The sequence below is a fragment of the Rhinopithecus bieti genome, unplaced genomic scaffold, assembly GCF_001698545.2.
Source record: "Rhinopithecus bieti isolate Rb0 unplaced genomic scaffold, ASM169854v2 scaffold_16834, whole genome shotgun sequence".
Lineage (NCBI taxonomy): Eukaryota > Metazoa > Chordata > Mammalia > Primates > Cercopithecidae > Rhinopithecus > Rhinopithecus bieti.
Genome location: NW_016809297.1, coordinates 2822803 through 2845047, shown reverse-complemented (window position 1 = coordinate 2845047; position 22245 = coordinate 2822803). Strand labels below are relative to the sequence as shown.

Sequence of the window (22245 nt, the reverse complement as noted above, 5' to 3'; positions counted from 1 at the left end):
ACCTCGGCCTCCCAAAGTGCTGGGATTACAGGCCTGAGACACCACGTCCAGCCAAATTATAGGCTTCTAAAATTATGTTCCTTTTTGGTACATAATAGAAATTTATCTCTTTTGAAATAGAAGTTTCATCAATACTCTCACGCTTCAACTTTGAGTGTCAGAGTCAAATCTCACTTGAAGTTGAAACTCTTTTTATACAATCTGTTCAGTCCTTTCCTAGTCTAATAGGGATCAATTTCAATATCTCCCTGTTTGCAAGCTTTGTTTTCAATAAGTGAAATTCACTAATAACTTCAGGAAAAAAAGTTTTGTCAATCTTCATTGATATTTGTCTAAAGATCTTCAACTAGTTTTAAACAAATACATCCAAGTTTGACAGAGTCTACCATAAAATTCAGTAACATGAGAGGACACATGTTTGATTTACAAATTTTTTTTGAAAATCTTACTCACTTCTAAAATCTGATGTCTGGCAGCAAAACATACTTTCATGTTGATGTATTCTTTTGCATTTAACATCAATTGTACAACAAATAAATTTCTAGGCAATTCGCAACTTTGTATACCTAAAATACTTTTAAATTTTCACAATATACCTCTCTGAATACTATTACTAATTTTATGTCCAACACAAACAATTTCAAGCAATTTTTCTGCTAACAGTCTCTTAATTTAGAAAGAATACTGCTTTGTATTACTAACTAACCCACCAAAATTTCTATTTGTACTATCACCACAAAACAAATACAATTTTATATTCAGTATTAAACTTTTAAATTTGTAATGATATTAGATGTTTCACATTTGATGGGATAGGCTGTTAAAAATTACTTCAATTACATTAATTGAATGAAAATATTCATCCATTTGGAAAATCAGATGGCAGTGAGATGAAACTGGTATCTTTTAACTGATTGCAAAGTCCTTCAGCTATGGAGCCAGCACATTAATAGCTACTGCTTTACTTTTTGTTTGTGCACAAGATAATTTTAATGGTTAAATAAGTAAAATGAAAAAAAGAAAAATATATATAAGCAAAATAACTTAAAAGGGTCTTTTAATCTAAATAATGATGCATTTCAGAGACTGCATATGCCCTCTACAGTTTCATGTGTTAGATCCTCCCCTTTGAGCATGAATATCTTAAAATGAGTACAAACTTTTGAAATAGATGCTGATGCTTCTTCTGCATATTTATTTCTTCTGTTTTTTGTGCAATCAGTAATGTCACTAATCTTCCCCCACCCTGTGAATAATATAAGTTGATAAACATTTTATGCAAATTATGTTTAAATTTTATTCAAAAGCAAATCAGTACTTAGCTTACTAAATATGGAGTTATTAATTTGATGGGGAGGGGTTCATGGCATCCTGATGATTTTATGCATTTTGCAGCCTATTACGTGGGCCAAGCCAAGGTTTCCTAGTGTGCCATGTGGCTGCCAGGTGCCATTTTTAGATGATCTCCAATACCCCCTGTCTAGAGAGAATTAGCCACCTTTAGACTCTGATTGTCTCAGCAGACATCATTTTACCAGCAAGTTAAAATGCACGCTGTGTACTGTCTCAGAAAGGGATATGTTAGTTGCATTTGTCTAATGTCTCTGAAAGGGATGTGTTAGTTGGATTTGCCTGAATAGGATAAGGGGAGGAGAGAAACCATTATGTATGGACATCTTTTACATTTAACTTCATGTTACAGGGAGAGCTCCCTTCAATGTGAATGCATACCTCACATTACCTCAAGAGACCCTGGAAGAAGCCAGAAGTGTAAAATAGGGATCTACTAAACCTAACCCCCTGTATATTTTAATACTAAAGCAGCATTATTATCTGGGATAGAAACCTGAGGTTCCTTGCCTCATGCCAAGGAAATTAAGGACATGGAAATACAAAAGAAGTGAGTTTAAAAGCAGAGGTTTAATAAGAGAAAGAAAGAGAAAAGAGAACAGCTTTCTTTCTTGCAGAGAGAGAGGGGTGCCCCTGGTAAAGTGCGCGGAGTTGTATAGATTGGCTTGAGGAGGTGGTGCCTGATTTACATAACACCCAAAGATTGGTTGGACCAGGTATGACATTTACATAGCACTGCGAAGAAGCTTGTCACTCCACCCTAATCTTTTTATTATGCAAATGGGTTTTGTACTTGGCTGCTGCCATGTTGTCTGCTCCTTACTGTACACGTAGTTAGCAAAGAAAAGGGAACATGGAGCCACCATTTTGATCATGCCTAGTCCCCAGGTAGCTCCTTCCCTATTGGTACTACTGCTGGCATTTACCTGTACAAGCTTCTAGCTTGCCTTTCCATGTCTGCAACTTGATTTTACAGACTGCTCTTTGTTAGAAAAGAAAATGATTTGGGGGCTGCTTTTCTTTAAAAGGAAAACCTTACTGAGGACTTCCTTATCCTCATGATCTGCCCAAATAACGTCTTGTTAACTCGTATATCATTACCTTTATTAATCATCTTCCATTAAAAATGAAAAATCAGACAAATGCAAACAGGACCTATGGTGACAATATTTTTTGACCACATCTCCATTCCCCGCTCTACCTCCATTCACTCTCCAGTTTGCTAATGCTTATATAGCTTTTACATTTGCTGGCTCAGTTTCTTTCTTTCTCTTTTTTTCTTTTTTTTTTTTTTTACTTTCTTTTCCTTCCTTCCTTCCATCCTTCCTTCCTTCCTTCCTTCCTCTGTCCCTTCCTTTGTTTTCCTTTCTTTTTCCCTTCCCTTCCCCTTCCTCTTCCCCGTCCCCTTCCCTTTCCGCTTCCCCTCCCCTCTCCCTCCCCTCCCTTTCCTTTCCTTTTTTGATGGAGTCTTACTCTGTCACCCGGGCTGGAATGCAGTGGTGTGATCTCGGCTCACTGCAACCTCTGCCTCCTGGGTTCAAGTAATTCTCCTGTCTCAGCCTCTGGAGTAGCTGGTATTACAGACACCGCCACCACGTCTGGCTAATTTTTGTACTTTTTTTTTTAGTAGAGAAGGGGTTTCACCATATTGATCAGGCTAGTCTTGAACTCCTGACCTCAGGTGATCCACCCTCCTTGGCCTCCCAAAGTGTTGGGATTATAGGTGTAAGCTACCGTTCTGGGCTGTTTCTGTTTCTTTTAAAATGTATGCAAAATGATCCCATGTGAAACAGAAAACTTTGGTGGCATGTCTAAATATCCATGCTTACTTAATCAGTATCACCTTTCTCTTAATTAACATCTTTGGTATAGAAACAATATTCTCTCACACTGCACAACTTTTCTGCTTATTTCTAAAATTTGACAGGAGGGACTAGAGAAGTTCTCCTTCATTCTAGTTTGGCTGTAGCTTCTGCACCTTATCATTGCCAGAAGTTTGAAAAATGTAGAACATCTGGCACATCCTCAATCTTACTAAATTCAATGTTTCAGAGAGTCATTTCTGTTTCTAAAAGGATCCACTGGTAATCCTGATGCATACAGCAAAGACTGCGTCTTCCTGGTTTCTGTAATGTAAATCAAGACAGGTTATAATTCGGGGCTTATTGCTGGTAAAACAAAGGAAGAACATGTCCGAGAAATGAAGTTATTATGATTCATGGATACTGGGGTGCCTGGAGTGGTTGCAAATTTTTACATAAATAGTGCTAGAGTTGTAGAATGTCAAAAAGAAGGCACAATCTGCAAGAGATAAACATCAATGCTTGCTTAATTTGCTAATTTTTTCTAATTGTGTCTTGGGGAGGAAGGAATGTAAGTTGTTATGATGTCCAGAAAAAAGAGTGGCAGAACTGGAGTGAGACTTGAAAAATGTTCTAATAATGAATAGAACATTGTCTGTCGCCCCCCCCCCCCCGCCCCCCCCCCACCCCCCCCCCCACTAAGGCAGGTTTAAGATAGAACCAAGCTGCTTCCATCGTGTTGCTGAAAATCGTAACATCAAAAATGTTTTAAGATTCTGAAAGGCAAACTAGTCTGTTTTTTGCTATTTTATCTTGGGTTTCCAGAGTCTATGACTATGAGAACATGGGGAGACATTAAAAGGAAGCTTATTTTCTATTGTTCTCCCGAATAAATCCTATTACTGTATGCTATAATGTATACCCTATGTTAAAGAATTCCACTCAATGATTCTATTGCAGATTCTACACTGAGGGATTAAATTATACAATCACTAGTAAAAGTGAAATTTGAAAATATTTAATAAACAATCATTTAAGTTGTTAATGTTAAATATAACAAGGGTTTATTTACTTTAGCAACTAATTGAACATCTGGTTCATGATTAGGAATGCACATATTGCTAAATATCAGGACTCTGAGATGATTAGATTCAGTTTAACAAAAATAATTTGATGGAATAGGATGATGTGGAAGTAAATGACACAACTAATAGAGCTAAGGTAATGAGCAACTCTTGAGAAAACTGACAAGTCCTGTAGCCTCTTCCAGAGATATGGTAATCCTGTAAGTAAACCTATGACATCACCATTCTTAGAAGGTTTAGAAGTTCTGGACTCATTCACCTTGTCAACTAATCTCATAACAAAAATACTTATCCTGATAACTTTATTTTGTATCTTGGAGCATCAAATCAATGGAAAATACTCTGAACTTAAACTCCTCGGCCTACCCTTTTAAAGGCTTGCCTTACTCAGATGTCTGACATTGTGGAATGGGGAAACATCATGAACTTCGATGTTCAACTTCAGAGAGTTTAAATTTTATTTTGGTCACTTATTACATTTCATGGGCCTCGCAAGTTACTTAACCCCTCTCAGACTCAAAACTATCTTCTATAAAATAGTGTTAATAGCTCCTAACACAGGATTCTAGAGACTAAATCAAATAATACTAATAGAGGACTACTCAATAAACAAATGCTCCTTTCCTCTATCTTTTCTTATGGTAGATTAGGAAAAGTAAATATTTTCATATGATTTGCAAAGTCAGTTTGCAACTCTCCACTAGAAGTGGTGAGTAATTGATGAGTCCTATTTTTAGGGCTTTCCCTGCAGAGAGAGAGAGAAAGAAAGAGAGGGTTAAAGTCCTTCCAGTAAGCATAAATTACGTGGCATCACTCAAGATCAATTTACAACATTAATAATAGCTGTATGTTCTGTCATCATGTATTAGTGTTCTGCAAAAGAAAACTGGACTAGAATATTAGCAGGGTTAAAGAATAAAATGAAGAATAAAGTGCCTTGGTTAATAATGCACAGAGGCCCTAGAAATGTAATTGCCCAATGGGATCATTGCCTGCTGCCAGGATAGAGTCGATTTATCAAGACAGGGAAATTGTAATAGAGAAAGAGTTCAATTCATGCAGAGCCAGCTGAATAGGAGACTGGAGTTTCATTATTACTCAAATCAGTCTCCCTGAAAATTCAGAGACTGGGTTTTTTAAGGATAATTTGGTGGGTAGGGGGCCAGGGAATGGAGAGTGCTCACTGATCAGGTCAGAGACAAAAATCAAAGAGCCTTGAAGCTATTCTTGGCTGAGTCAGTTCTTGGAGGGGGCCACAAGACCAGATGAGTCAGTGTATCCATCTGGATGGTGCCAGCTGATCCATGGAGTGCAGGAGCTAAAAAATATCTCCAGCACCAATCTGAGGTTTCACAATAGTGATGTTATCCCTAGGAGCAATTGGGAAGAGTTCGAATCTTGTGGCCTCTAGCTGTATGACTCCTAAGCCTATTTTCTAATCTTGTGGCTAATTTGTTAGTCCTACAAAGGCAGCCTTGGCCTCAGGCAAGAAGGGAGTTTGTTTTAGGAAAGTGCTGTTATCATTTTTGTTTCAAAGTCAAACTGTGAACTAAGTTCCTCCCAACGTTAGCTTGGCCTGTGCCTGGGAATAAACAAGGACAGCTTGGAGGTTAGAAGCAAGATGGAGTCCGTTAGGTCAGATTTCTCATTGTCATAATTTTCTCACTGTTTTAATTTTTGTATAGGAAGTGTCAGGAACATTACCTGTCTGGTAACCACTCCCACTTTCACTGGTACAAATTTGTGTCTTGAAAATATCTGTATTTCTAATAGAAAACCATTCACAATCACAGTGAGGTAAACCGAAGAGAGAAAAGAGAGAATAGACAGAATTCAATTCCTTCAAAGAAAACTGAACTTCACCACAAAAGGATCTTTTATCATTTGGGGGAATTATTTATTAACATTTCCATTATTAAACTCATTTTTAGGCTAATCGTATAAATTCACATATATTAAAGCATCTACACATATTTATGTGTCATTCCTTGGGGAATCATTAAGCGCTTTTGACATACTAAACAACTATGTAAAGATTAGCAAAAAGTCTCTTTTCTTTGCCATTACTGAAGAATGTATTTTATACACTGAAAAGTCTCTAGAATGTAGAATCAGGGTCTTGAGAATGTTTATGTCTTAAATTGCATAATTTCAAGCCAGCAGAGGGCTCCCTACTGTAACATGATTCTGTATATACAAAATTCTGCAAAAATTGTTGATAAAGGACAAAAGCAGGATTTAATATTTGTTATAGGCTTATTTATTTTCCATAACTATGTGTTAAATTAAGAAGTATAAAAAGAATGAAGCAAAGCCAAACCCACTTCTGATACTTGAGATAGAATTTGTTGCTTTTTCATCATGCCAAATTTAATCTTCCTCTGCTGTTCCAGTTTGAAAACTAAATGTGCTTCAATTCTGTATCCTGAGTTCACATAGACACCTGCAGTCTGATTCTCTTAATACTCCATATTTTTGTCCATTCAAAGGTTAAATAACATATTTTTAATATGAGATTATCTACTAGTAAGGCTCTTTAACCTAGTGATAAATATAGGCAAAGCTCAATGAAGAACGGCATTGATTTTTTCAGTACATGTGTCTCTGGTTATTTAAATTATTAAATTTTAAGTTGATTTCAAGAGATATTGGGTAAATGAAAATAAATATTTTTTTTTTTAACTTTTTCCAGCCCTCCTTCTTTGGACTTCATCCTGCTTATCCCTATCAGTTCCCTCCTAATGAAACACTTGGCGGATTTTTGCAATCCCAATGAACAATGTATACACAACACCTTGGGTCATTTTATTTAGAGAATTAACATTGTTCTGACAATTTTAAATAATGCAGAATTGCTGCATGCTGCTCAGTCTGCCAAAACAAATTGACCAAGCACATTAGAGAAGTCTATGACAAAGTAACCTGTTGAAAAAACTAATTCTGTCAAATTCTATTCATTTTTCCTTCAGTGATGCCTTTTTTTTTTTTTTTTTTGAGATGGAGTCTCGCTCTGTCGCCCAGGCTGGAGTGCAGTGGTGAGATCTCCGCGCACTGCAACTTTTGCCTCCCGTGTTCAAGCAATTCTCCTACCTCAGCCTCCAGAGTAGCTGGGGCTGCAGGTGCATGCCACCATGCCCAGCTAACTTTTATATTTTTAGGAGAGACAGGACTTCACCATGTTGGCCAGAACGGTCTCTATCTCTTGACCTCATGATCCACCCACCTCGGCCCCAAAAAGTGCTGGGATTACAGGTGTGAGCCACTGTATCTGGCCTCAGTGATGTCTTTTTCTGGAATGCAGCTTCTTAGGTTACATGGTTTGCAAAAGTAAATTTGGCCTTAGGAAGACAACCAATGTAATACATTTTTATGACTATAAATATGTGTCTATGCATAATTTTACCAGACATCAAAGGAAACATTGTTTTCAAATTGATGCAAAGGCAATATTCCTTCTTGTTTTTACTGTTTGTAAGTTCATTCCTTCTTTTTATACTTGTGATCTTGTAGGCTGTCAGTTAATATAACATGATTATATTTGAATTTTTTTTTAATTGTAGTGATAAAGGGGGGAAGTAACCACAAGTGACTTTAATTTTTAATAGAAAATAAAAAATGTGAAAAGCAAACAATGGTAAATAAGTAATTTTATCTTTCATTAAAGAAATAGTTCATATAAGCATTATATAAGATAATTACATTTTTATATGCTTGTGGACAACTCATTAAAAGAGAATTATGTACAAATTCAGGTTATTTCCAGGGGCCAGACGTGAGTTGTTTCATGCTTCTAACTCCCCAGAAAGCAATGCAAATGGAGAAAACAATCTGAAGAAAAAAACACAAAGAGAAAAAAAAAGTTAGAAGTGAATCAATACTATCGCTCAACTGAATTAAAAATATTTCCCTAGAGGAAAATGAACATGGATATTTTAGGCAGTCAAGTTATTTAAATTAAATCTAGCAATTGCTCACTGATCGAACTTAGCCAATTTTACTTAAAACAGGGTTTGTGAAGATAGGAGCTGGAGTTAAAAAGTTTTATTTCTGTGGCTTGTTTCTTATACTCACAAATCTGGGTCATTTCAAGGAATAGGGCTAGATAAGTTAGATATTCAAATATTTCTTCTGACATTTGGAGATTCAGCATGGTGTATGTATTATATTAAATGATCTAATTGCTTACATAGGTTAAGAAACCTTTGGAATAGGAGAAATAAAAACATTGTTAAAGAATCCCTCCAAGGCAGTATGATCTAGCTTACTATGAATTTTATCCAATGTGAATTAAATTCTAAACACTGCTGATGATTTACCACCTTAGTCATTTGATTTTATCACGTGTAAAAATGTAACTGAATATTTATTTCACACTGAAGACTTAACTAAATCATATTAAGCAGCCTCAAAGTTCATTGAGTTTGTTCAATCCAGGCACTGGTCATGGTCTTTGCACCATCAGATTTCCCAAAAGCAAACCCTTCCCTTTGCTCTTACCTAGGTACTGATAATTAAAACTATAGGATTGCTTTCCTGATCACCATTTTAGGTGGTTGGGTACTGGAATGACGATGAAAGAAAACAATGCCAAAACAACCAGAGTTATTGGGATAGCTGTGCAGCAGTTTCTCTACATTTTTTCATATATGTGTGTACTTCCCCTCCATACTATTAAAATAGGACCAGATGCCTCGCCCCAAGAAGAATATCACTATACCTGGAAGATTCACTGAAATATACAAAGAGAGAACATTTAAGTAAGAAGATAAAGGCATGGGAGCATTCTGGGGTGGGGAACTCTGGTGAAGTCAAGACTGTTAACTAACGACAGCTGTTAATTCACAGAAACTACCTTCAACTGTGCTGATTTTGCTATTAAAGCATGAATGAGGAACAAAACACTGCCAACAAGCAAAATACAACCAAGCAAAACAACAACAACAACAACAGCAATCCTCCCAAACAAGGATGTTTAGATTTATGAGTGGGTTGTTCAGTTTCATATGAACCTCCTGGATCTTTCTAGAGAACCATCATCCTTCACATTAGCCAGTTTGATGGACTTCTTCGAATTCATGCCTTCCTTTTAGCCTATAACACTCACAATATGAAAAAATATTAAAAATAAAATCAGCAGTTTTATTGAAGGAGAATTCAAGAATAATATTAACATTTTGGAGTTGCCTCAGAAGTCAAATACAATGTATTTAAAGGCTGGTTTTGATTTTGTTTCTTTTGACTGTAATTCAAGAGAAATGACCTCATGGGATTTCTTCTGATGGTGCCAGGTAAAATAATATTGTGCTGGGGGGAGTATTTGTTAAAACTCTTAGACTTGTGCCATGAGTTTCATTTGTCCATGAAAATGGGTTAATGCTGAGGGGGCGCTGAGAAGATAGCTTTTCAACTGAGACAGAGATGATAAATCTATAATATCAGAGTAAATAATTTACTTTAGATCCAGAATATTCAACAAGCAACTAATAGATACCTTGTGTTGTGCGGGGTGGTGGAATTGAAACTATATTTGGCACTCTAAGTCTTTATTGGTTTTGAATCTGGTGTCTGCAGTCACAAGGATGATCTCCTTGAGGGAAGGCTGAGGAGAATTACTTCAGTGAAACCTCAAAAGTTGTATATAAAGTTTTTGGAGTATTCTCATAAATCTCATACTTCTCCTCTTTTCCATTCTCAATTCCCCTAGACTATTCATACTTTCATCTCGACTCCCAATACTGTTAAACATTTTTACCTAAAGAGGAAGTGGAAAAGATTGCATGTGTAGTTATGCCTTGTTATTAATCCACCACTTTCCACTAAATCTTTCCACCTTTGAAACTCTGATTCATATCCTTTATCCTGTAGGACCTACCTCTAAGTAAATCACAAAAATCTTCCCATTTCCAATTATCTGAAATGCTTTTAAATTCCTACCAAAATCTGCGGTTCGCAGTCTTATTTTGTTTTTTTGTTTGCTTGCTTGTTTCAGGCTCCTGTGTGTTATCCCTTCAAAGAGATGTACAATTGGTTAAGGCTAGGGCTCAGGATCAGATTATACTAATGTGCAATGGAGACCTTCGCTTAGGCCGGCATTGTCCTACATGCCTTTATTAGATTATGTCATCTAATTCTCATGACAAACTTTGGAGTACTGGTATCCAATTTGGCAATGAGACGGTGGGAACTCAAAATTCATGTGGTTTTACCAGGGAATCACAAAACTACTAAACATCAGAGCTAGAATAAAGTTTTACATTTATCTAGCAACCCCAATAAAATCTAACTGCAAAACCTGGGAAACCATTTCAAAGAATATGAACATCTATAGTGAATTAATTTCCTTTTCTGTAGTCATCACCTAGATTTTCCTAGTTATTTTTTTTCTTGTGCCAGTAACTGCTAGGCTTCTGAGACCTTTTCACAATCAATATTTTAAGAACAAATTTGGAATTTTTATATATAATAAAATCCAGATTGGCAAAGGATCATAGAAATAAAATAAAATCAATGTGTCCTGCTAAAAATATGTGACTCTGAAATACCATTCCATTAGAAAATATTTCAGTAGAAGAAAACAGAGTTAATTTTATATTTTAGAATATATGTGTTTGTATATAAATATTATATACAATGTATAATAGATTCAAATACATATTGCACATATAAATTTAAGTCAGAAAATTATTTAACATAGAGTCAATATAACCACCTGATTACTGTAGTCACCCCACTTACATTTTTCCTTTTCCAACTGTTCTCTTGATTTTTGTATTAAGCCATTTATTTTAGGTCTCCTTAGTTGATTAGATTAAATATGTTACTTTACTTGATAGTTCACTAACACATTTCTCAAATATTTGTTAAATAAAGACAGAATTCCTACTTAGGCTAGTGGAAAAATAGATGAAAACTGTAGACTTTTTAGTTTGCAATATTTGTCTCTAATCTACAGATATGATGTTTCCGGCTACACACAAACTCAATGCACACTTATTTTATCCCAGTTCTAGGCAAGTCCCATGATTTTAACAGATGGATTCTAAACACAAAGCAGAGGAAGTTCATTCTTAGTGTCAAGCCCTCCTTGTGCTAACACATCATTAGTGGTCCTTGTCTTCAGGCTATTTCCTTGACTTCCCAGGAACCTCAACTCTGATGCCTGAACTTTGGCCTGTACAGATGCTGTCACGTTTCCACCAGGCCTTTCCAAAATGTTCATCAATTGGCTGGTGGCTAAACTGTCAGTAATCCATATTAAAATCCTAATGGAGACTGGTGTTTTATTCTGCTGCTCCTCTCAGGTGTGTGTGAGTGTGTGTGTGTGTGTGTGTGTGTGTGTGTGTTGCTTTTGTTTTAAGAGACAAGGTCTTATCCAAACTGGACTTGAACTCCTCGGCTCAAGCACTCCTCCCATCTCATCCTCCCCAGTTGGGCCTATAGGGACGTACCCTCTCATCCAGGTTTATGTCTGTGTTTTAAGAGGCCTTATTCAAATGGCTCTAATGATGAGCAAATCAAGCATCTAATCTTAAAGGAGAGAGAATAGTATCAGAAGAGGTATTTGTGTGCTTGTTGCATGCTCTCAAATTGCAAACCTTCAAATTACAAAGAAATCTGGTGGATTTGACTTACACCTATGTACATATCTGTCTCTTCTGGTTTCAATCCACTTACTATATTTATCAATAAGCAACCAGAAGACAGAAAAAACAAACAAACAAACAAACAAACAAATATCACCTTGTCCAGTGGAAAGTTCCAATGAAAACTATCTAGGAACCTCCCACAGCCTTTGTAGAAGTGATGAAATAAGACTTTTCAAATAATTTAGCCTTTAGATAAGCTTACAAGTAAAATGAAAGCTTTAATGTACTTGAATAATTATTCACAAGAGAAATAAAATCTCTGAAATTGCTAAAATTTTTTGTCTCCCAGACATGTATTTATTGTCACAAAGATTAAAATAGAAAACATTCACTGATATATAGCTTATTTAATTTTATGTGTATTGTCAGCAGTGGTGTGACTATGTATATATCCCTGAATGACTAATAGGATGAATAAACATGTTAAATGAGCTAAGCCATTTTGCTGAATGATGAAGTCACTTACTCTACTTTGTCAAGGAAGAAATTTGAGTTATTTTAAGTATAAAAGTGACAGACTTAGTCACTTTACAACAAATTGAAAGGTTATTACTATTTAGTCAATAACATGTTTTTAGTCAAATATAGGTTTATATACTTATTTCCTAAAATTTCCCTAAATTTTTTTAAAAATTAGAATATTAGAATCACTATTTTGTATTCTAAACAAATGTATGCACTGGCCCTAAATAGAAGACTACATTTTTCTGAAAAATTATTTCTGTAATATCAGTGAGGTTTATAAAATGCCAGTTAACTAGCTGGGCGTGGTGACTCACACCTGTAATCCCAGCACTTTGGGAGGCCGAGGCGGGCGGATCACAAGGTCAGGAGATCGACATCATCCTGGCTAACCCAGTGAAACCCCATCTCTACCGAAAACACAAAAAATTAGCCAAGTGTGGTGGCAGGCGCCTATAGTCCCAGCNATATGCAGCAAGTTTTCCTAAATTATTTAAAGAAAACTAAAATTAACCCTGTGTTGAATATACTTTTAACGCAATGTTTTTTTTTTTTTTTTTTTTTTTTTTGAGATGATCATTGTCTGCTGTACAGATAAGAGCCCAAAAAGGGATCAAACCTGGATTGCACCAAAATATCTCTATTTCCTTTGAGCGCAAGAGGACAAGTAAGCACAATGGAACTAGAATAGAAATTAGGGCCAAATGTGCTGTAGCTCTTTATGAACTGGAAACATCAGAAATATATTAGATAATTACAGATTTTTTTTCTAGAAAAAATTTGTGAAACCCAGTTTCACAAATGCCAACTTATAAGAAATTGAGAATTGTTGACTTTAGCTTTGAAAATATTCTATATATTACCAAAATATTTATTCATATTCAGAAAAGGCAAAGAAAATGTTAGAAAATAATTTCCGAATACTGCATCTATTACTTGGAAGTCTTGCATTATCCCATTGTGCTTATTGTGCTTATTTCTATACCCCATTCGAGAGAGAACATAATCACAGCTATGTTTAATATGAGACCTTTTAATGTTTTTTCCTATCTAAATTTTAAATCAAACAGTATTACATTAGTTTATAAATGTATATCACAGTTCTTAGCTGATGATAAACAATGTAAAAAGAAAGTTCATGTGAATGACCATGTGATAATAGCACCTTATTGAAAAGAATATCAATAGTATCAGAAGAGGTATTTGTGTGCTTGTTGCACACCTTATTGAAAAGAATATCATTCAATCAATAAATATCTACTGTTATTAATTTTCAAACAGGAGAAAATACTAAACATAACACAATCAAGTTTTAAAAAGATAAATACAAAATACACACTAAGACAGAGTTTTCACTGCTTCAGCTGAACTCCGAAAATGGAAACAGCAGATTTTACTATTCAATGGGGGCAAAAGACACTTGCAATTAGAGTAACAAAAAGTACTAGCTCAATTTACACAGCAAATGCAGAATCTTTAATTTCAACCATTATTTCAGTTCCCTAATTATATACAATTATTTACTCACTTCTAAAGGTCTAAACTGCCTAAGAAAGTGTGCATCCTTTTGGACAATACTATGGAAGAGAAGCCTATTGTTCATCCAGACCACATTTAAACTATCATGATAACATTTGAAAACCATAAATATTAGTCAAAAGATTAGAGATCACTTAGAGGTCTCCAAAGCCTAGCCATAAGTCAGAGAATATACTTTAATACAGTTAGCATAAATTAGCTACTGTACATGTAAACCCATCTGGTTAAAATTGTACAAACCATAGTTAGCATAAAGTGAAAATAGATGCTACATTTCTCAAAAACATTTGTGAATTTTTCATCTTTGATTTGGAAGTTATGAATAAAGTGTTTTATGAGATAGATGGCCTTAAAATTACAATATTACCAACCCTTGTTCTAAGAGAATGACATTCCAATAATGTGGATTCTTAAATTGTCTTTGAATAACTACTCGATTCTTGCCTTTCCTTATAAACACTGATACACTTCTATTTACATTGTTTTCCTGGAGAATTTCTAAATATTTTGATACACATACTCTTGATGTTCTGACCCAACTTCTCTATTTTCTCCAGCTTAGATTATTATATTTTTAGTTTGAGTTTGTCAAAAGGTCAGGTATATAGACACTAGCATAATGTGAAAATAGGCCAGGCGCAGTGGCTCAAGCCTGTAATCCCAGCACTTTGGGAGGCCAAGGCGGGCAGATCACGAGGTCAGGAGATCGAGACCAATCTGGCTAACACGGTGAAACCCTGTCTCTATTAAAAATACAAAAAATTAGCCAGGCATGGTGGCAGGCACCTGTAGTCCCAGCTACTTGGGGGACTGAGGCAGGAGAATGGCATGAATCCGGGAGGCAGAGCTGGCAGTGAGCTGAGATCACGCCACTGCACTCCAGCCTGGGCGACAGTGTGATACTCTGTCTCAAAAAAATAAAGTTAAATAAATAAATAAACAAATAAAAGTGAAAATAGATTTACCACAACTAACATGCAGAGAAAACTTAGAGACAACCATACTTGATTATGTCTGTGATTTATAAATCATGAATCACAAATTATGTCTGTGATATAAATCATTAATATACTCATGGGGTGTCCAGAAGATGTGCCTTGTTTACATTGAAGCTTGAATTTGTGTTTTTCTAATCATCCAAGTTCTTAATGCTAGGGAAGAGTGACGTTTTGGACTTTTTCTTAAACACTACAGGGGAGAAACAGTAAGGATACATAGAGAGAGGATTGCAATAAGGTCAAATTAATAAAGGACCAAATATCATTTGTGAGAAGAAACGTTTGGAAGAACACTGACCATCATGTTGGCAAAAGTATCTTAGTAAAGGTGTACTTTAGAGAAATAATCTTTTTCCACCAATAATCTTCCCCTGGTGCTCACCATGGAACCTCATATTTTTTACTCTTTACGGATGTGAGAAGAATTTTTTTTAAAAAAATCAGGGCTATAAAAGCTTTTAAGAATGATCTGTTTTAGTTTTATAAAGTTGGGAATAAAACAAGGGCAGAAAAATAACAAGGCATCTGATGAACATTATACCTAGCTTGACTCTCTGTTGAGACTTTTTACTCATTAAAATTAGTGATGGGCAAACCATTCAAAATATCCTGACCCCATGCTCTGAAAACTATGACAGCACTATTTTTTGAAGTATAAGATAGTTCTGTGAATCTAAAAATTCTTTCATTAACTTTCTTATTTTACTCATATTTCTGTAAATAAGTTCTAGCTGCAACTACAAACAATTTCATTTAATATTTCTGCGTGTGCCTAACATTGGCACAAAATTGTTTGCCTCCTATCCAGCATGTTTTAAAACAGAAGATTTTTGAATAAGCTGTTGCTGGATTCATCATAGTCCTTAAGTGTCCTAACAGAACTCTCTTGAATGATGAGAAACACGGCATTTAATCTAAATTCAAAGTACTACACCTTTCTGATACCTTTTACCACTGACCGCTAAAATTTAAAGCATTTACATTTTAAAACCAGGGGTTTGTTTCCATAAAAAATTATCAAGAAAATAATTCAGTCCTAATCTTTTACCAAAAGGTCATTTTTGTGCTAAATGACTGGCGGTGTCGCCCATTTCCTCCCCAATCCTCTTACCACAGCACACCGATTTTCAGTGTATTCCAAAGAGCAAACATACTTCTGGCATTTCTCTGACATAAATAAAGAGTCTAAGGGATCCCACATGGCTAACAGGTTTCAATACTTGACGTACAAAAACTTCAATCTGGAAGAGCATGTGTTTACAAATGCGGAATAACATTCAATACAGCTTATCCAGGATTTTTAGTGTGCTGTTAAACAAATTATTTGACTTTATCTACTATGTAGGAAACGAAAAAATTCTCTTAAAAATGAGTTCATTTTAGGGAAAACATGCCATGTTTACAGAAATCATAGTGATGTCTGGTTTTAAAAATAAGACAGCCTATCTTGAAAAGATATGTTTTGAAAAGATTCTTTCGTATTGTTTTTGTTTATGTCAAAGGGATGATTAGAGCCCCAGTAAATGGAAACCTCCCAGCACAGGCTAATAGAAGGCCAGCAACCCACATATGGCTTGCAGCTTGGGGGATTTCTCTCAGTGTTCTGCCAGAGATGGGACTGCCCAAATGGTTTCTCGCCTAAGTCTGAAGTCATAAACTACAGGACCAGCCATTCCAGAACTGGACCCAAGGGTATACAGAGTCTTGACTGGTGGGAAACAATGACTGCTTCCTAAGGAAGCCACAGCTGCTTTCCTGAGAGACACCTCAGAAGCCTGAATTTTCCCTTACTTTCCATTTTTGACTACCTGTTCTGGCAACAGTTCCAACAAAGGGAGAGGCAGGCAACAGGCACCCAGCTGTTTTCAATAAGACTTGGCAACCTAAGTACTGATGACATAAACACTACAAACATTCAAAGAACATATTTTCTCCTTTCTAGTCATAAAAAAAGGTGTGAGCCGGTATCAACACCTCACATCTCTTTTACTCCAAATAATGATGATGACGATATGATGATAATAATAATTTTATTATTAAAACAAAGATAAAAAAACATATCAGCTGCTGGGAAGAAGCTCAAATGATACAGAGTATTGGAAAGATGTGAAATCTCCACATTTCAGGGACAATAATTTTCTTTTCCTTATAAAATGATAAGATTAAAATGTGCACTTAATTTGATTGATTTCTCATTTTTTCCCATGACCCAGGCCAAAAACAATCATATATTGCATTATCCATTTGCATTACAACACATTTTCTTTTCATTTTCATATATTCAAAAATATAATTTAACAAGGTTAATATATGCTGCAATCTCCAGGTAAGTATATCAATGAAATAGTACATAAGATCTTCTGCTAATATTAATCTAGAAGATGTTGATTTACATTTTAAGTCAGATGGATGGAATTTCCTGGCTTTTAAAAAATATGTATTCACTTTCTGGATTTGATATTTGGAAACTGAAATTTTAAATGACTCATTCATGCTTATAGGTAGCAAATTCAAGGTATTTTAAAAAATGATTTCTATATTTGACATATTAGAATATGAATTTACTTAAAGAAATGAATTGGAGCTTCAGTAATCTATATTACCAGGTAACTGTTTAATTTCTTATATAACGGAGTGATATTCCTATAACAGAGAACAGAATTGCATTTAATTTTCTGTCCTAAGATTCTTATTATTTTTATCCCAATAATTCAGAAAAAAAAATACTTGGGTAGGCCACTTCTCCTTAATATATCTACTGTTTCTGTGATAATTTTCTTTCCTCCAAGATGGTAGAATATATTATTTGATCTGAGTTTTAAATTAGACCCTTTCAAATAAAAATGACTACTGACTAAAAGCAGCAGAGAAAATATTTTTCAAGTTGTTTATGAAAACCAGCTTTGGATAAAGTGATATTGTTNAGAGAACAGAATTGCATTTAATTTTCTGTCCTAAGATTCTTATTATTTTTATCCCAATAATTCAGAAAAAAAAATACTTGGGTAGGCCACTTCTCCTTAATATATCTACTGTTTCTGTGATAATTTTCTTTCCTCCAAGATGGTAGAATATATTATTTGATCTGAGTTTTAAATTAGACCCTTTCAAATAAAATGACTACTGACTAAAAGCAGCAGAGAAAATATTTTCAAGTTGTTTATGAAAACCAGCTTTGGATAAAGTGATATTGTTAATTCAAAAACTTAAAGCTATTTTACAGAAAATGAAAGTGCCATTAGTAAATTAGTGAATAGACTAAGGATGATATACTGCATACACATTGCAATTACTGTAACTTGGGACATAAAGGGACTGGTAAAATGAAAGAAATAAAACTCTGCAGAAGGAATAAGCAGAGTAGGTTGTCCCAGTTCAACACAAATTATTTTGCCTCAAGAGGTCAATTTGATTTTGCTTCTGTATTTATAAAATGAGAAGAATAGCTTCCCTGATTTTTCACAGGATTTTACTAAGTATTGACTTACTTTTAAATTATAAAGTAATATAAGAATATAAGAGAGACTATTATGCTACTATTCTTGCTTAAAAGACTCAGTAAATTAAAAGTGAAAACAGAAAGTGACAGATGAGACAAATTATAAGCAGATTTTGGAACATGAGAGATTTTAGTCAGCTCTTTCTCATTGGTGGTCATAAGTTAAAATGATACCTTTAAAGCTGTGGCTATATGATAATTGCTGGGAAAATATAATTCTACAAAGTGACATAAGATTTTAGTGAGTAACTATTACAATTGTGGATTGATCATTTGTTTGAAGTATTTCTATTATGGACCCTGTCCTTTTACAACATGGCGTTCCATGTGTTTTTGAGTTTTTATACCAGCCTTTTGAAACACATTTTGATGTCTTAATATCATTTTATTTTAATTCCTTACTTATGACAAAATATGGAATAATTTCTAAATATCCTCCCACTCACTATTACCAAACTACTATTTTGTTCTTTCATATTACATTAAATTCCCTACTCATATATAAAACTATGTCTAAAATAATTATTTTCACACAGATCTTTTTCTGGGGGATCCTGAGCAACACAATGGAAATATATGCATAAACCTTTTCTACAATAAACTGACAATCTTTTAGTTACAGTGTTTTCTTGAAATATTTTTTGACAAATGTAAAAATAATAGCATTCAACAAAGCTGAGTCAATTTTGAGTGGAACCACAATAATGCCATGATACATTTTTGGACTAGCAAATTGAGAACAGAACTGCAAAGGAAAGGGCCAAACACAATGGAGGAAGAAAGGTCATGAAAACGCATTGGAGAATTATTGTTCCATACCTTTGCTGTATTGTAAACAATGCTCTGCTGGACAATCGAAACTCTTGAAAACCTATTAAAATGTTCAGTCTAGATTCAATGTAGGAAAACCTAACATATTAGAGTCACAAAATAGTAAACCTTCAAATTTCTCTAAAATAAGTATGTTATTCCATCCATTCACTATCTATTTAGTGTTAGGCATGGAGTACATACACACACACACACACACACACACACACACACACACATACACACACACAATAGCATGGGACCCACTTCAAAGGTGAATGGTTGCATAAAAAAGAATTACATTGAATCAGTCTCTGTTAGGTTGTATTAATTCACAAGTATTTATCTCAATCTTTTTTCATGCCAGGCATTTCACTGTTGGCAGAGATGTTACTGGTGAGTACTATGGCCTTGAGTTTTTCATGAACATATATTAGATTTGTACAGACTTTATTTCTAAATCTTCAGGTAGAATTATCTTTATAATGTTGTCATTCAATGAAAAAGCAAAATATTTTACTAAAATGAGATCAATCCCAGGACTATATTACATTTTCCACTGACTTAGCTTACTTGTAAAATGAATCATATCCAGCACAGCTATCTTAACAGGGTTCTTATAAGAGTAAGCGATGAATCATCCTCATTTAGCAGGTAGAGTATTCCCTGAAGTAACCATGATTCAGTGCTTTGAGTAGCATTTTGGGCAAAAAAAAAGAAGTCAATTTTAATCACAGTTCCACTTTAGGGAAGTTACTTAACCCTGCTATGCCTCAGTATCTTCAGCTGAAAAAGAAAATCTTACAAAGTTGTTGTAATGTTTAATTTAAATAAGGTACATGAAAACTTACTACAGACTTTAATACGTGCAAACACTCAACAAACATCAGCAGTTTCAGTTGATTATATTGTGCTATTATTGTCAGTATTGATATTAGATCAGCATTTACAGCAATGTTTTCCAAACTTCACATTGAAAATATGTCATAGAAGTTCTTCCTCTTGTTGGATTTAACTTATTTTGTTCAATTATTATTGATATGAGACACATATAAATAGATCTTTTAAAAAATTCATGAGATAAAACAAGTATAAATAAAAATTTTAATATTTATTTTTTTCTATCTCAATGGATTCTCTTACCTATCACTTTTGAAAACCACAATCAAAAGTATAAAGAAGTCTTCAACATTCTAAAGTTTGATATGCTAGGAAAAACACTGGCTGAGCACCACGAAACATGGATTCTCATCCTTCGAGTCACGAATAGCTGAATTGTTTTATTTTCTCAGGACAATCAGTTTGTTTGTTCAATGAGAAAGTAGAAATAGAAAATCTCCAAGATCTATTATCAGTTCTATTATGTGAAAAAAAATAATAAAAATGACCAACACAATATTAAAAAAATATACATTTCCCAGGATTGCTTCCAGGCAAATTTAAATTTATAATAAAAAGGATACATCAGAAATACTTCTCCTTGTCCCAATTTTTTTACACAATAATGTAATTAAATGGAAAAAAAAAAAGACCTGAAAAATCCTTTTATAAAAGCATCCTCCACACATTTAAGTATGCATAGAGAATGTCAAAGAATGGAAGAGATAGATTCCAAAATCATCAATTCCTAGATATCAAGATTCCTGATCACCTCAATGGAGATAAGTTAGCTTCCTGGCACTCCGCTTCCCAAAATTTTACAAAGATAGGATATATAAAAGTCATCTCTGAAAAATAACTTAGTGGATATTGCCAAAGGGATGGTAGATAAAGCATCAGCAGTAGCAATAACTCTTATGAAAATTTTGCAAATGCAAGAACTCAAATAAAAACATGTAAAATGAACAATTTTAATGGTTACTGGTAAATAATGGAGTACTTCAAGGACAACAGAAATTTCACAGGGGAAATATTTTGCTTGTTGTGTTTATAGTTCAAGAAACATAAACTGGCCATTAATGTATATATCCAGTTACAAAATTAAATCTTTAAAATGTTTAGTTTTTACATGATCCATAATTTGTTGCTGTTTATTTCTCTCTTCAATGAGAGATAAAGGAGAGAGAAAGACGAGAGGAAGAAATCACTAGAATTTCTAAAAGTAATTATGCTATGAAAATCTGTAAAACAAATCCATGGAAAATTTGTAACCAATATTAAATATTGAATAAGAGAAAAATTATACTTTGGGACACTATGAATTTTCAGAAAGTGTCTTTGTAGCTGAAAATGTGTTTATGATTATATCAAAGGTATATTTTATGGATTCTGGAGAAATGTGTTAATAATTCTCATGACTAAGTAAAGGCAACAGAAACCTCTTTGGTTAGCTTCCGAAGTTAGTACATGCAGCAAAAGTTATGCACAGTTAAAATTACCCTAGATAATCCCTTCAATAATCTCTAAAGTATAATACACATGGTTTTGTATATACAAACGCTTTATGACAATTTTCTCACACCCTCAAATTTGAGAACCATTGTGCAAGGCTGAGGAAAGTAACCAAAGGAAAGTCTATATATAGGTTTCTCACAACTCAAACCAATCCTACCTTTGGGTCAAGGGGAAAAGAGCAGAGGAAAAGGTATGGATGAGGAGCTCTAACATGTTTCTACTTATCTGTAGGGCTTGCTACTTTTATTTTAATATTGAACCTTATTACTCCAATATATTTTTAAAGGATGTGGTTGCTTTTGTGATGGTCAAAAAAAGAGTGGAATACACCTTGCAATTGGTGGTAAGTTCCAAATCCTGATAGTAGCTTAAATCCACAAATGATGTCATTCTACTTTATCTTAATACACAGAAGAATATTTAGTTTGGCTTCTTGGACATAAAAAGCTTATTTTAAAGTAATGCTTTAACTGTCCACATCTTTTGTATCTCTTGTTATTTCTGACTGCATCTTCGACAGCAGTGATCCTATAAGAAGCTATGCAGACAGAAGTTTTATTTCAAACTTTCAAATGAATGAGTCCAATATAAATTCTGTCACAACAAATGTAATATATCAAGACCTTCTGTTATAAGTAGAGTAAGCTAATTTTAAATCGA

General features: G+C 34.3%; 1 protein-coding gene across 1 annotated transcript in view; it reads right to left on the bottom strand.

Moving 5' to 3' along the window:
* Nucleotides 1-7871: 7871 nt before the first annotated feature.
* The window catches only part of AGMO (alkylglycerol monooxygenase), a 373644-nt gene continuing 359270 nt past the window's right edge, over nucleotides 7872-22245 (bottom strand). Inside the window, exon 13 of the mRNA XM_017889065.1 lies at nucleotides 7872-8065. Coding sequence (XP_017744554.1) covers nucleotides 7991-8065 — 75 coding nt within the window. The 3' untranslated portion in view covers nucleotides 7872-7990. The remainder of the gene's footprint in view (nucleotides 8066-22245) is intronic.